The 16867-nt window shown below is 45.5% G+C and overlaps 1 protein-coding gene across 1 annotated transcript in view; it reads left to right on the top strand.

Moving 5' to 3' along the window:
• LOC135906043 (chitotriosidase-1-like) overlaps nt 1–16867 on the top strand; it is a 61584-nt gene that overhangs the window by 30845 nt on the left and 13872 nt on the right. Inside the window, exon 7 of the mRNA XM_065437189.2 lies at nt 14108–14227. Within this exon, the coding sequence (XP_065293261.1) occupies nt 14108–14227 (120 nt within the window). The remainder of the gene's footprint in view (nt 1–14107; nt 14228–16867) is intronic.

Raw genomic sequence — 16867 nt, forward strand, 5'->3', positions numbered from 1 at the left:
AAGCGTGGGGCATACTGCACCACTCCCCGACTGCAGAAAATCATATAGAGGTTCTTTTCATAATCATATGAGGTTCTTTTACAGCTCACTTCATCCACCCTACATCAGTCCTCCTGCACACATTTCACTCTGCATTGGTTATCCCCTTCAAGTCGCCCGTCCACGTGTGCACACTACCACTTTTGCCTCATCATTCTTCCCACGTTCAGTCTCGGACTGGAATGGCCTTCCGCATGAAATCGCCGCAATCAACTGCCTATCCACGTTTTTGAACTGTATAATTAACATATTTACCAGCGAGCAAACTTGTACCTAAACATATTTCCCTTGTGTATTCAATTTCTTTTATCAGCTACCCACCCCTTATGTAATACTCCCAACCCTGGGGGTCTTTAAGGTAATAAAGTGAAGTGAAAGGGAAGTCAAACTTGTAAAATTGCAGGGAAAGTGCACATGATGACAGGCAGGGAGGGCTAGCTGGGAAAGGTTTCTCTCTGGCATAACATGTTACACTCTAGAGTCCAAAGTATGGAATGGCCTAAGAAGGCAAAATGGGCAGCAAATCTGCCCAGTGCCCTTAGTTGATGACTAAGGGAATACCTTGGAAGCCCAGGCCGGCACTCTTGGCAAACACTTCGAGCGTATATCAAGTTAGATACATTACTCAAAACCATTCCTTAAATACTAACAAGTAACAGAACTTAAGCCACTGGACGATTAATGCCGGCTAAGTGAACTGTACAACCATCCTTGTAATACAGTCGAACACGGATATATCGAACTCACATATATCGAATTATTGTCTGTATCGAACCCGTAAATTATCCCCTTGAAAATTCTGTGTAAAAGTATAGAAATTCGTACGTTTATATCGAATTATATTTTTACCCGCTATTGGATTTATAGAACGCCGCGCGATCTCGGCGCTCGCTGCACCCGCGTGCTCCGCGCCTCCCCCGAAAGGCTCGGAAAATGTGAGAGCGAGAGGGAGGGAGGCTCAGACGGTACTCCCGCTGCGCACGCTCTCCGACTTGCGGCAACACCCTGCTTGCGGAACTGCTTTTATTTTTCTCTCTCCCAATGTCTCTCATCCTTCCCCCGCGTAACCATAGTGATCGGCTCGGAAAAGGTAGCCAGGAACGAAGGCGGCGGTGGCCTCCTCCTTTTGCCTTTTTTTTTCTTGTTGCTTTTTCACGAGTTTTGCTCAGCCAACCACAGCTTGTGCCTTTCGTATGTCGCTGTCCCCTCGGAGGTGGCCATCGCGAGTGCTTTGTTGGCGGTGGCTGCGCACGTGAATTCTTGTGTTTTGTGCGCGTTCTTGTGTTTCGTGTTCATTATTGTTTTGCGTACGTCTCACGACACGTGTGACTGGATCGTGGTGAGCTGACGTGGAAGCAATGGCCGCAGCAAGCACAAGCAGCGTCAAGAAGCGCAAGAACCTGGACTTTGCGACAAAGCTGAAAGCCATTCAGCGTGTTGAGGCGGGCAAGAAAAGTGCGACGGTGGCAGACGACTTCGGGATTCCTCGGAGCACTCTAAGCACCTTGTTAAAAAACAAGGCGGACATAAAGTCGAAAGCGGCGGAGTTACGAACGTCGGGAGCTTGTCGTGTGCGCGCTCCTGCCCACGAGAAAGTTGAAAAGGCCCTCTATGCGTGGTTTTTAGAGGTGCGGGCTAAGAACATTCCGGTGGATGGCCCAATGCTAATGGCTAAAGCCAAATGGTTTGCCGCTGCACTCGGTGATGACAACTTCGCCGACAACACAGGGTGGCTGCAGAGGTTTAAGAACCGCCATAAGATAGTTGGCAAAACCATTTCTGGGGAAAGCGGAGCCGTCATCAGCCAGGATATCCAGCAGTGGATTTCGAAGGAATGGCCGGAAATTTGCGCGAAGTTTTCATCCGCGAAAATCTTCAACGCCGACGAGACCGGGTTGTTTTGGCAGATGCTGCCCCGCAAGACGCTCGACGTCCGGGGCAGCACGTGTCACGGGGGCAAGATGAGCAAAGTCCGCGTGAGCGTTCTGCTCGCTGCTAACATGGATGGCTCTCAAAAGCTCCAGCCCTTTGTGATTGGCAAAGCAAGGGCACCGCGCTGCTTCAAAAAGTGTAAGCAGCTCCCCGTTCGCTACGCCTTCAATAAGAAGGCGTGGATGATGCGTCAGCTGTTCACAGAATGGCTGCAAGCGTGGGACGCCGAACTGGGCAAATCGGGGCGTCACGCTTGCCTCCTCGTCGATAACTGCTCGGCCCATCACACCACCTGCAAGCTCGAAAACATCGTGCTCAAGTTTCTGCCGGCGAACACGACAGCAAAGTTGCAGCCGCTCGACCAGGGCATCATTAAGTCGTTCAAAGTCGGCTACAGGAGGCGACTCATTGATAGGCTTTTGGTGAACCTCCGCATGGGCACCGAGCTTAAAGGGAAGCTGAAAGGTTTTCCAGAAAAAATGAGTGAACATGTGTACATAATGGTTTTCAACACTCCGAATTCGAATATCGTATCGAAATTGAGCGAAAGAAAGCGCAAATATATTTTATTTCGACGAAAAGTGCAGCAGCGGATAGCCCAGCTCGCGCGTCTCGTTTCCGCCTGTGATTGGTCGGGCGACCCGTGACGTCAACTTTAGCGACCAACCGCTGCCGCTCCACATGAAGCGTGGTGCCAGGTAGTTTGGTGCCGTAATGGAAAATTAAGAGGTAATAGAAAATTTAGAGAGACTGCGTTTTTCTGAAGAGTTCGGCGTTGCTCCCTACATGTACGAGCCGATTGCAAAGAGCCGGCCTCTCGAAGAAGCAAACGATGCTGGTGCGAGCAGTGCTTTCGACGAGAACGAAAGCGAAGTCTTGGGATCTCCTCGTGTTGGAAATGCTCTTTGGTGAGTATGCTGGTGATCTCGCCGATCTAGTGAGCTCGTTTCCGGTCAAACAACTGCAGTGTTGTGTTCCTGCATGCCTCCTCGTGGAACGTAAGCGGGGATGCGATCGTCGGCATTTGTGCGCTGTCCAAAGCTGTCGGCAACCTACAAAGACGGTTCAAACGCGTGAAAAGCTTCCCGGTTCATGCAGTACGTGTAGTGAACTTCATCTGTGCGCCATCCGCACACTACTCGTAACCGAAGTCGTAAAGGCGGCGAATTCCGTCGGCTGCGTGAGACGGTCGGTTTCTCGCTGTGCGCGAGAGACGGGGGGAGCGTAGCGTCCTGGCGTGCGCCGGCTTTCCAGCACATGCAAACTCTACATTTGCACTGCGTTATGGTAGCTGCGTGCAGGCTGTTTTACAACACACGTGCAAATAGAAAATTCGCGGCGCTTTGCGACGAAACCTGCGTCGAGGGCGGGAAATAAACATGCACCTTCCGTTCAGCGTGCTAACATGAAGGAGGTCGCAGTAAATTAAAATCCAGGTTTGGGCGAGTTCGTGCATTCATAAGGCCTTCCAACCCCAGTTATCATCAGTCAGTCCGCACTCGTGCCGTCTTTGTTTTCATTGCTCCGATCTTTTCGCGTTGCGTTTAGAAAGCCTGCTAGTGGAAATTCTGGTGATAATCGTCGTCACGGAAGTGGTTGGAGCACAGCAGTGTTGTTCTTGAGGGCTTGAAATTCTTTCGCTTTACAGCAGCCTCCCACTTCCTTAAAAGCTTCTTGTCTTGTGGGAAGCAATGGAAGACAACATCGTCGCGGCCGCTGGTGTTCGTGCAACCGTAGGCTGCACAGAAAGACGGCATGATCGGCCCACCACATCAGTTGATGCTGCGCACGTTGACCACCACTCTACATACACACAGACGCACCAACAAAGAAATGCAGGGTCGATCGAAGCAGATTACGACGGCACGCACGCAGAAACAAGCACGGTCAGGCACGGTCGCGCAGGCTGTGAAGGAGCAAAACACTAAAGTTGACGTCGCAACACCGCGGTTTCCGGTCTCCGCTCGCATCGTCAGCGTCAGCAGCAGCGCGCGGCATTCGACGGGGGGCGGAGCTACAGCGCAATTTCAACCGACGATTACGTCGCTCCTATTTGAAAAAAAAAAAAAAAAACCAAATTTGACCTACATGGTTTATAAGGTTCCCGCATCCGTATATGAGCGTCTTATTGAATTCGACAGACTCTTCAGCTTCCCTTTAAGGTTGACCTGCTGGGGGCCATTCAAATGATGATGGGCGCCTGGAGAGACGTGAAGCAGGATACTGTGGCCAACTGCTTCCAGAAGGCAGGCCTCGTGACAGCCAAACTTCCTGAAACCTGCGAAGACTGCGATGGCGACAACGAGTGCATGGACGACGCGTTTCGCGAGTTGTCATCCGTTTTCCCGGCTGCCGTTCCAACCGAAGTGTCTGCTGACGATTATGTGAACGTTGACAGCAATGTTCAGGCTCTTGCGAGCCTCGCCGACGAAGATATTGTAGCTGCAGTCGAGGGACCCAGGCTGACAGCTCGAGTGGCGACGAAGATCGTCCGGACGAGGGCGTGGCTACACGCTCGTACTCCGCCGCTGAAGTGGCGGCAGCGTTCAGCTTGATTCGCCGTTGTTGCGGTGACATGGAAGGAACCGGGCTTTCGCACCTGAACAGCCTCAATAAGATCGAGGTTGGCGTCTTTAATTTCATTTGCAAGGCGAAGAAGCAGACCAACATAAGCGATTTTTTTTCACACAAATAAAGCATTACATTGCGTCGTGTGTGCGGAAATAGTTGTCATTCTTGAATGTGCTGATTGGTAGGTCATCGTCCGCCACAGGTAAAGTCTCTGGGCCTGTATTTTTTATATCGAATTTTTGATATATCGAATTAATTCGCGATCCCCTTCGAGTTCGATATATCCGTGTTCGACTGTATTGCCAAGCTGAGAGCTGCCTTGAGCATATGTAGGAGGTATGCACTGTGAGCTGACAGAATCACGTATGACATGATTAAAAACTTACACACCAACACACAGATGACACTTCTGGGACTTTTGAACTCTGTTTGGATTGCCGAATACCTTACATCCGCGTGGAAAGAAGCTATTGTTATTCCTGTTTTGGTGCAGGGTAAAGACACTTCCTCGGTGGAAAGTTACCACCCAATAGCTCTCACAAGTTGCCTTTTTAAGCGTTTAAAGAAAATGATGAATTGTTGACTTAAACATTTCCTTGAATTGAAGAAAATGCTCAATTCCTATCAGTGTGGCGTCGGAGAAGGGCGGTCCACAACTGATCATCTTGTGCACATTGTTACGGTTCAGTTTGAGCGCAATGAATGGAACGAATGGCAAATGCATGGGGGACACGGCGTCCCAAACTGTCATGCTCGTCAACATGAGCGGACTTGTCCATAGTGTTTGTGCAAGGGGAGTATGCGTGGAATGTGCAAATCCTACTCTCCTCCTTCGGACGCTCAACCCCTTTCTGCCAAGGGGTGAACTCCCCAAGCGCCACTCCATCTGGCTTGCCCCGACGTGTCCTGATGGCCGTCTGCAATGGGGGCAACAGAGAAGGAGAATGCCCGGATTGTGGAGGGTATAAGCCAGCGAGCCACCGTGGGTCGTCGCATTTTCTCTGCCCTCGCTTGCTTGCAGGTGCACGCACGCTGAACGCTTTTACATTTTTTTTCCTTGCAGCGCACCGCTCACCTACAACGATGTATTAAGCTTTTGTTATTAGTTTTTACGTCACCTCGTCTTCCCTGCCAAACCCTCTCCAATGGTCACCCTGGTTCGAGCTCCAAGCAGACGCTGTTGGAGACCCACCAAACCCCATCCCCTTAACAGCATTGAAGAAAATATCCATGATGTATTTGTACATAAACAGTTTTTCTAACTGATATTTCTTGATATGGAGAAGGCATACCATGCCATGGAATCTTGTGAGCCTTGTCGGGAATGGGCATCAGTGGAAATATGCTAAACATAATAGAAAGCTATTTGTCTAATCTTACCTTCCATGTCCAAATTAATTATGTATTCTCGCATCCATTCATACAGGAAGCTAGTGTACCCCAAAGAGGCATGCACAGCTACACTCACTATATCGTTAAGGTGTACACACTCTGCGCTTCATTACTACCAGCTATTTTTTATTCTGTCTACATAGACGAAATACAAATAGGTTTCAAATCCTGTAACCTTCCAGTGTGCGAGAGACAAGCACAGCAGTGCTTGAACAGGGTGTCTAAGTTGGGAGATAAAAATGGGTTTCAGCTTAACACCTACAAGATTTATTGTGTTCTTTTTACGAGAAATAGAAGCCTGGTAATTGTAGCTAGTGTAGAACTGTACGGACAACAAATACCTTTGAACAAAGAACATAATTTTTTAGGCATTATACTGGACGCTAAACTTACTTTCATTCAACACATAAAGTATCTCAAGACAAAATGCTTGAAAACTATGAACTTACTGAAAATTTTATCTCGCACAACATGGGACATCGACAGGAAGTGTTTAAAGAACCTTTAAAAAAGCCTCATTCAGTCATGATTGGATTATGGTGTTGTGATATATCACTCTGCTACCCCGGGTGTTTTACTAGGTCCTGTCCCTCATCTAGCTATCCACCGGGCCACTGGCACTTTTAGAACTAGGCCAATTGAAAGTTTATACGTAGAATCAAATGAGTGGTCACTCCATCTGTAGAGAACATACACCAGCTTCACATATTTTCTCAAAGTGCACTCTAATCATGAACATCTGTGTTCCAAAACCATTAACGGTTTGACGTGTGCTACACTTTTTTTATAATGGACCCTCTGTGAGACAGCCTTTTTCACTGCTGTAGGAGTTGGAGGACGGACTTCGGCATGAAAACAAACTTGGAGGGTTTATTTTACATTATTTACAGTGAGACGTCAACGAACAGTCGTACAGTCATTACGGGCTGGCAGCAACTTGGACGCTGCGGCCCGTGGCAAGAAGTTCGAGAGAGGTGAATCTGGGAATGCTCTACGAATCCTCGAATGCTCCTGCTGCTCCTGGTCTCTCTTTTAAGCCCTTCGATGTGGTGAAGACGCGTCATGTTCGGCCAGTGGGAGAGTCCGCTCAGATGACGTCATTTTCGGCCAATGGTAGGCGCCCGTACGGTGATGTCACACCCGGCGGCTCCCTGCGGTCTCGCCTTGCTGACTAGCAATGCGCTCTTCAAAGGCGGAGGGGGGGGGGGGGTGACGGGACATTTGGGCCCCAATTGTCCGAGGGCCCCCTACTCCCGGCGGTATGGCCTTGCTGGCTTGCAAATGCCCTCTTCAAAGGCGGCTGGGCGACACTGCCAGGCCTTCCCGGTACATCACAGCCGTCTGGCTTCACGACCCACTTTGCTTGCAACAGTGCCGGGCTATCCCCTCGTTTTCTGGAAGAGTCAAGCATTGAATACCTCCCCCGGCGGCACACGAAGTGGGGGCTGCCAACTTGTTTGCACGTGCGCTCCTCTGGAATGTGCTTTCCGTGTTTCTGCGCTCTTTACTTAACAGTGGCGCGATTCGATGTGGTCTGGGGAACTCGAAGTAGGCACAGGAAACAGCCCCATATCTAACACTGCGTGTGATGGAGCTTAGCATAGAAATGAATGTCCCACTCCTTAAACATAGCTTAATGCCTCCAGCTAAGCTATTAACGCCTTGGGAGTGGCAGGTGATAGAATGTGATATATCTTTCGTAGAAGTTACAAAGCCCACTCCAGAGCCTGAAATCTGAATGCTTTTTTTTTGACCGTCAATCAAAGTCCTACTCTTGCTCTGAATTCTACACCAACGCATCAAAATCACATGCTGGCGTATCTTATGTGGCTGTTGATCCCTCTTTCTCTGAATCTGACGTATTGAACCCCCAAACAATCGTCTTTAGTGCAGAAGCCGATGCAGTATTGTCTGCAGGGAAACACATAAAGAAATTGAAACTTGAGACGGCAATAATATTCATGGACTCGTTAAGTGTAGTAAAAGTGCTAATGTCTCTACAAAAGCACAAGAATCGTGTTTTTATTAAGCCTTACTCTTGTGCAGCATTTATTCATTTCGCAGACATATGATAACATGCTGAGCTCCTGAGAATAGAGGAATCAAGGGTAATATGCTAGCAGACGAAATTGCCATATCTAATGCATTGCAAGCTAATCCTACCGCTGCTGTCCCTTCCACAGATCTGAAGCCTTTCCTTTGAAGGAAACAGACGCCACTAACAACACATGTGGGATGCTGAAACAAATAATAAGCTGCACGTAATTAAGCCACAGTTAGGTTTCTGTCCCTCTGCATCGAAAACACGATGAACTGAAGTCCTATTCCATCGACTCAGGATACGACACACATATGACACCCACAATTTTCTTCTGACCGGTAATGAACCTCCAACCTTTGGTAGGTGTGGTGAGAGGCTGACCATCCTCCACGTCCTCTTGGAGTGTTGGGGAGCAGAAGCTGAGTGAAAGAAACACTTACCTCTAGTATATCACCTGCACATCCCTCTCCATTTTGTAATGTTTCTTGTTGCAGAACCATGTTTCGACACCAATGCAGTTCTAGATTTTTTTAGTGATGTGTTATTTTGTGTTATTAGCACAAGAAATTTGTAGTACATGCTCTTGCCAGAGGATGCTGTTGTGGTAGCAGTGTTCTGTATAGCATGTGCCTCCAGGCTCTTGGTTTGCAAGGGCTCTGTCAAGGCAGTATTGCTTCTTACAGGTTCTTACCACTGATATATTTAGTATATGTATTATTCTTCTAAAATGTATCTTTCGTGTTCATAATATACATCATTAGTCATTGCATAATCCTATTACATATACAGGTATGGAAGTGCTGTGCCAGTTGCACCATCTTGCGCCGAACCCTCGAGCTGTGCCAACCTGCACCAAAACACTAATTTCAGATCAAGTTGCCAAATTTAGCATGATGTGTGTGTTCAGTGACAACTACACAGCCATAGACATGCATTGTCTAGTGCTTAGCCCTGCAATCCAAGCCTAAGCAATCCGTTTCAGTATCGATGTCTTTGGAGTGTGGGTGTGTTTGGTGGCATAATTGTAACTAGGCCACAAGAAAATAAAAATCGTTTTGTGCTATGCTATGCATTATGAATGTTTTATAAAGGTGTTATGCATTTGTGCATATGCAGGCCAGCTAAAGATGATTTGAACTGGTGCTCATTCCATGGGACAGTTGGGAAAGAAAGCCGCGCTGAATGATAACTCGGAAGGGTTGGGGTGCGAGCTAGTTGGTACGGATCATTGATATTTAAAACAGTGCCAAAAAAAAAGGAAAAGGGAGGACACAGGACAGCGCTCGTCCCCTGTTTGTGATTTTTGGTGCTGTTTTAAATACGACTGAATGATAAGGTCATACAGTTTGCTCAGCATGTAGCTCATAAATTTCATTATATATTGTATCATTTGATTTTGTGCACTATTGGTTGATTATTGTTGATTAATGAGCGAATGCCGTGCGTGTGATGTTCTAAATCTATTTCGCACATGCACCACGTCCGGTTACTGGGATGAAAGTGCGGCACGCTGATAAACGACCTGCTTGCTTTCATGAAACCTCTTTGTCACAAATATTCAATGGCAACCTCAGTCGTCACTCGAGTTTGCACGCAGGCTACACTATTTTCTGCCATGCCACACCACACAAAATCAGGCTCTTGCCGCTGCAGAACACAAGCCAAAGATGTAATGTTTCACATTTAGTCAACCTTAATGGCCAAATCGTGGTCGTAAGGAAACGTTTCCCGAAACCGCAAACCTCCAAAGTTGCATTTGCGGCAACAATGTTCACAACATGACTTGCACAGATCGAGTCCGAAAATTTTAATAAACCATTGTTCGGTGCACGAAATATTGGTTGCCATTTTACATTCTCCTTAAGGCGCCCATGGCGGAACCGCGAATAAGCCTGAATAATCGAGCTTATTCAACACGTTAGTTGACGATGCAGACCAAAAAGCCAGTGAACGTTTTTATCCCTTTACTATTTTCAAAAATATCGTGGAGCTTTTTCTCTGCAAGCGGTGTGAAATACTGGCAAACGTGCAACGACCAGTACGACAGTTTGCATTTATTCTGCGGTATTCTGTTATCTTAAAGGGACCCTGAAACGATTTTGTACAAACATACTGAGTCGTTAGAGTGGGTCCTTCTGATCATTAATTGACGCATGTAAGTGCTCCGCGTAAAGCATGTAATTTATTATAAGGTTTTAAAAATGTACTTCGCTGCCGATCGCAGCACACTGCTCGGCAGAATTTTAAGCCGACCTTACCCATTTGACGTAAATTGCCCTAATGATGTCAGTAGGGCGAGCTATCTGATTGGCTGCCCAGGGCACGTCATCAATCATATTTTTCAACTTAATGGTGAACAAATGTTGTTTGTAATAGTTGGAATGTTAGTTAATCCTTTCAAGGTCGATTTTTTTCGCCATATGTGACTGCCCAGGTTTTTTTTTTTTTTTATTGCAGGTTCCAATTCTTCTCGGGAACCTATTTAGAAAAATATTTACCGTAATTTTTCTAGGGTGACCGTAAAGTGAGAAAAAAACATTTTGCGTTGGTATTTATGTACTCTTTATTCATGAATAACAACAATAAAGAAGGAAATAAACTTCAAGGCTTAGAATATGCACACACAAGAATATTTCGCAAGTCTGAACTGTTCCTGCTCTTACTCTAATATTTATGTCCATAGCGTAATCGAACTGTGTAGGTGAGTGCACTCAAGAAAACCGTGGTTGTGTGCCCATCAAAAAAGCAAAGCATGTGACAAACGTCTGCTAATCTTCATCTTCATTTGGCGCTGCTTCGTTAGCTCTCGCTTGGGGTGGACTGCCAAGCAGCTGCCGGAGTCATTGGAGAGGCTTCGTGCACTCGCTCCTAGAGAACCAGAAGTAGACGACATGATGTGCCATCATGACGCAGAGCCAGTGAAGGCGGAGGTTAGCCCTGGTCACTCAGCAAACGAGTTGAGGAGAAAATGCATGGTTATGGAGCAGGGTAACTTGTAGTTGTCCGTAGCTCTCTTAATATGAGACGCTTCACACAAATTGTGGTGCGAATGATTAACGTTAGTTGTACCCTACGCGTCTACAACATTTGTTTGAACCGTTTCAGGGGTCCTTTAACTGAAGGTCGCCAAGAAATAAAAATTACCTTTGAACACTACGTGAACAGCATTCACTGTACCTTAATGAGTGCTTATAATGGTGGCCACTGTGAATATTTCTCATTCATTATGCATGAATACATTTAATTAGCTAAATTATTTAACTAATCAATGAGATGTTAATGAAAATGTTGTAGGTGACATTGACAAATGACTGATAACAGCATTTAAAACAACCTAGGATTTGTGAAGACTTTTTTGACTAAAATAAAAGCCTGTGAAATAAACAAACAAAACCGCTGTGACCATGACAATGCTTCTGCGCACCAAAGATTGCATCATTCTTTACGCAAACTTCGTCAAATAGGGGCACTGGAAATGAGTGGCCGCGCTTTTTTCTCGCTGCATCAGCAATTTTTGGCGTGCATCTTCGGTCTCTATCGAATGTGAAGTAGCGAGATCTTGTAATGGGTTTGGAAAGCGAACTACAAGACCGTGGCCCAGGTTCGCACGTTCGTAATATGCATAATGCACTAATGACAACACTTACATCTGAGAGTTCTTATGTTACTGGTGCGTGGACACGTCACATGGATTTAAAGGGACTGACAACTGGCCAGAATGAGTTGCGAGACATTGATGGAAATGAAATGACCATAATTTATAGTAATAAGAATCCACCATGCTGTTTGTGATTTCAGTAGGAGTTATAATTTTAAGTTGGCAAAGAAAGTCTCACAAAACAGTAAGTGGCGAGACCTGGCTGTGAAATCTTGGTACTTCGGATGTATTCTATGAGATTACTGTATGTAAGTAGACTGTTATTAAGTACATCATAATTATTGCTTAAAATTGCAGTTGGTATATGATTAGACACTCGCGCATTATTATATGCTTCAGAAATCAAAAAAGCATGGGTGGCTACGGCAACATGCTGAACTCCTTGTCACATGTAAAGGCATCATTTCGTTTTCAACCCGATTGGTTTCGTTTTGACTGGTTAAATACCAAAGCAGTCAGACAGGAAACCACGAAAACATGTAGCTGTTATCGCAGAAATCATTTAACAATTTGGATTACATGAATCGCAGGAACATCGGCTTGATAAACAAAATTACACTTTGTTACAGCACGGCCACACTTGTCGTCTGCCTCCCACTAATGCCGGTGTATAATCGCTATCGTGCTCATCTATCACCATTTTCAGCATGCTTCTAGTGAACGACTACATCCTCACTGCAGATAGAAAAATTCTGATAAAAAATGTTCCACGGCATTTTCTACTTTTGAACTTCATGATTAAACACTCTGTCCGGTGAACTTTCCATTGCACTAAAGAAGACTGGTACCATGAAAATTGGTTGTCAGTCCCTCTAAGAAAATTGGCAGGCTTTTCCTTGTTTTATCTTTTTTTTTGTTGAAAAAAAAAAAAGGACCACACTAGACCTACATTGCTATATACGCTGTTATTGGTCATTTCTCGGCATATTCCACAACCTTTTCATTGATACCTTATTGAATAAGTAAGGTAATACATGTTGGTTCATTAAAATTAAATATTAGTTGCTTGTTCACCATGAAAAAAAAATTCGACTAGCATTAAAACAAGCCTGTCAGTATAGAGTGGGCGCTGTTCACAGAAAGCCCTAGGGTATTTTTTCTTGGCCAAATTTAGTTACTACATCCTGTGTGTAATTTAATGTTGGTTTCTGAGAAACCTGTAGGGGCTTCTTTTGGAGCTTCATGCTACTCTGGTGGGTGACAATTCTTCCCTGTCATAAATTTTGCTCACCTTGCTTGCTTCTGCAAAACTGATCTGCTGTAACATAATACGTAGTGTTCTGCAAAGTCAAATGAGAAACACGTTTTCTTCGTATGCCTATATTTCTCACATATTGACGTTTACCAAGCTTCTCCAAAACGCATATTTACTGCCCCAAAACTTACAATTCATGCTCCAAACCTGCTCCAAAGAGCCAAATTTGCTGCTCCCAGAGCTGCTCCAAAACTTCCTTGGCTGCTTCCATCCCTACGTATACGTATTATGCACTTTACAATGGCTGTTTTAGAGCCCTTTTGCAGCCACATCATAGCTACCTCTCGGAATTCAATACTACACTGCGAACACGTTTATACTAGCCTGGTGCTCTTTGGCCATACTTGGCCCTTGCACCATAACACCCCGTATATCATCATCATCACTTTAAAGCACATATCCCAATTGCAGAATTGAAGCCAAGCAGAAATGAGTAATATCCAGTTAGGAGAAATCCTGTGCTTCGCACCAGCTTTGAGAAATACATAAAAAAATATCTGTGGCAAATGCATTGATGTTCCTTTAACACTATCACTGCTGAAAGTGAATAAACATATTGTGTCAGTGAGACCTATGCAAGCTTTGGAGCTGGTTTTTAGCTTGAGTGAGGGATTCTGATAGTGAAATAATAAATGGCTAAGGATTGTTTATTTTCCTTACCAATTGGTTATTTTTTGTTACCATTTTCACACTAGTGTGTAAGCTTTATTTACTTTGTGACAAGGAGGAAATAGCAGTTTCTTGCTACTATGTGTTTATTCCACGAAAAGAAAGACTTGTTAGTTTGTTTCCTCTGGGACTTGCCAGAAAAAGCAAATGTGAGGCAAGACACTTTTCTCTATTGTGTTTGTTGCTACCATCAGGTTGAGTTACATTTTGCACTGTTGGCAAGGTAATTGCAGCCACACAACCTCAACTTTCTCAGTTTTTTCAGCAACTTTCCCTAAAATTCCATTCCTAACTGTAGGTGTCTGGCATCTTTTGGCTGCTTTTATGACAGAACAGGTCAGTTATATCATGTTTTAGGGGTTGTCAGCAGTAACTGCGTTTGCACAGTTGCTGTGTAGCCAAGCTTGTTGTGTCTTTGGGATGACTCCTTTGTTATATGCCTTTTTAGAAATTGGCAGTTTATTGAGTAACATAACTATGTGAGCAAGACTTCATTGAGAATATTATGTTTAATGGCATTGCTATAGTTTTCTTCCAATATGTATTGCAGGTTTGCCAAGTGATTGCAGATGGAGGAAAAAGGATCTTCGATAAACAGTCAAAAGTTCCATACGTGGTCAACAAGAAACATTGGATAAGCTATGATGACATCAGCAGTGTTGAACTGAAGGTACTTTTGTATAAAAATGTAATTCCAATGACTAGGCTGTTTTGATCTGATGTTTGGCACATTCTATCAGGCATTGAATGTTTTTAAATAGGACAGATTTGTTGGAATTAATATGTTTACTTTTTTCGAACAAAGGGTGAAACATGTGACTGTTGTGCTTTTATGTAAGCAAATTTTGCATACATGATAGTATGCTGTGTCTTAAAGAGAGCAAGAATTTTGTGAAACCACATTTGAACTACAGTAGAACCTTGTTGATATTTTCTTGTTTGTTACATTTCCCTGGTTTAGTTCCCATAATGTTATGTGTATTAGCTTCGTATTTACGTCCAAAAACTGCAGTTGTGAACTACTGATGTGGCACTTTATGTTTACCACCACATGTTACCGCTGAAAATCCTGACTTCGCAGCTCTTGCCGTGCAGCACATTAAAATCAACATTGCCATATTGAGATTGTTGGAAGTCGCCAATCCCAACATGGCTGATGATGTGAAAAGCAAAAATGAGGTGGATGAAGGCACAAGTGGCTGCCCCCACACTCATGTTCACAGATGGTGTCATGGTTTCCGATATTGGGGGTGAGGACTTGCGGAGTCGGCATCTGTCGTAAGCGCCTCTTTTGCGTAGTATGAGGGATCACGTGGCGCGCTCCTCATAGGTTTCACTTACGGCGCTCAATAAAAACACCACGCAGCAGCCCTCCTGGACATTTATGTAAGTACTTTCAAATCGAGGGAAGTTTTTGACTGTCAATATACTATTCTTGGGCAAACCGAAAGCACAGAATCGTTTACAGACGCTATCTCTTTACTGAATACGTACAGTATCCGCTGCGATAGAGTCTCCGTGATGGAGTCTCCCGAACCAGCTTCTTGCGTGAAAGGTAGGCAAACGCTGAGAGTAAACTATGTGAAATATGTTCTTATAGTGGGCTGTCGGTATAACCAAATGGAGCATAACAGAATGAAGCCTCAATGCAGCGATCGCACGGGTTTGCACCGACTGAATGCACCTCTGCATGCATGTCCGCGCACAATGTTTTGCTTTCGCTGTGAGTGCGTTTTCGCTCCATGCCGTGAGCTTTAGGCCGTAGCATATGAGCATTTGACAGTACACTAGCAATCATTGTTGTGTGGACGCTATCAGAACTGTTCAAAAATAATTTCGTCATAGAGACTTCGACGCCTATGGCGACTGTGATGTGCCGTTGTGACGATTCAATCTTTTTTGTCTTCTAAATTCTTGGACATTTCAATATTATTTCTCAAGTTGCGTCGCACAGTAGGCTTATCAGTCTTCTCAGTGTGCGATTTCCCTCTGCTTCTTTTTCATAATCCAGTGCAATAATTCATAACGCAAGCACGACCATCTGCCATGCTTTTTTTTAATGTGCGTCTTACCGCTTCCTTTCCGTTCCAGTGAACTTGCCAGTATCTAGCATCGACAAGTTCATAGACCAAACTTTCATGACATTAGCCAGGCAGCGGGTGTGGGCGAGTGTCTCAGTGCGCATTTTCTGCTACTCACCGAACATCGCAGTCCCGGCGCCGTAGCAGAAATCTTCCTCGCGTCTGTGCTTGCTGCATACCTGAGTTGAAGCCGATGGCTGTCTGCTGGTTCTAAGTTTCGCGAGCCAAGCTTCACGCAGCTCCTTGTCCTGCGGCTACGTGTGAATAAGGCTGACACCGGGCTCTGTTGCGTGTGTCCGGCACTGCGGCATCGAGCAGTAGCCTACTATGCTGCACGCCTTCAAGGGCAGCCACTACCTATTATAGTACTTTCAAATGTTGTCAAGCAGACACCCAAGGCGGTAAAGCCTCACCACTTAACCAGAACCGCAGCGCAGGTGGGACTTTAAACTTTCGTTTTTAGCTCGCTTCGGCGCTTCTGAAGCAGCCGACGTGGCTGCTGTGTCCACATGATCCCTCATGCCACGTCACGCCGACAGTGGCGCCAGCTTTTCCAGTGGTGGAGCTCGCCCCCAATAACCTCTGCGAGTGCTTCGATGGACACTGATATGCAGAATCCGAAAACGGGCTGCAAGTGCTCAAACAAGTCGCACTTTCACTTGAAAGACGAAGCATCCTATTGCGATAGCAAATTAGTAGACAGCTATACAAAGTAAGCATAGTAGTTTTATTAGCTGTATAAACTTGTAAACATAGGCATGCTAACTAAATTAACAAGCATGGTGTAATGCGCGCAGAAGCAAACATGAACACATCTCACTTGATGACCGCAGAAAATTGCTGTCAAAACTCTGCAGTGAGGAAACGCAGCAGCAGCAGTGAGCAAATTGACCCTCATGCTGCGGCTCGCATCAGCGCAAACTAAGTCGCGAAAACACAGCACAGCACGGACTGTGCACCCGTCGCAAATGGCTTTCAAGATATAGCGGCCTGGATGTGCCCGTGTGGCTGTTTGGGCCCCTTGGAGTATAATGTGCCCCCACTCCCTACCCTCCCCCCGAAGCCTTGCGCGTGACGGGAGGCAGTGTGCTTCCTGCCAGCTTTCCTGTGTTGTTTGTGCACGATTGAGCTGCAATCGCCAGCTCACCTTTGCACACTTTCACTTGTACATACAGCATGCGGCGTATGGCGATGATTTTATCACTCTTGGACTTTATGCAGAACCTCGC

Source organism: Dermacentor albipictus, chromosome 1 (assembly GCF_038994185.2).
Source record: "Dermacentor albipictus isolate Rhodes 1998 colony chromosome 1, USDA_Dalb.pri_finalv2, whole genome shotgun sequence".
NCBI lineage: Eukaryota > Metazoa > Arthropoda > Arachnida > Ixodida > Ixodidae > Dermacentor > Dermacentor albipictus.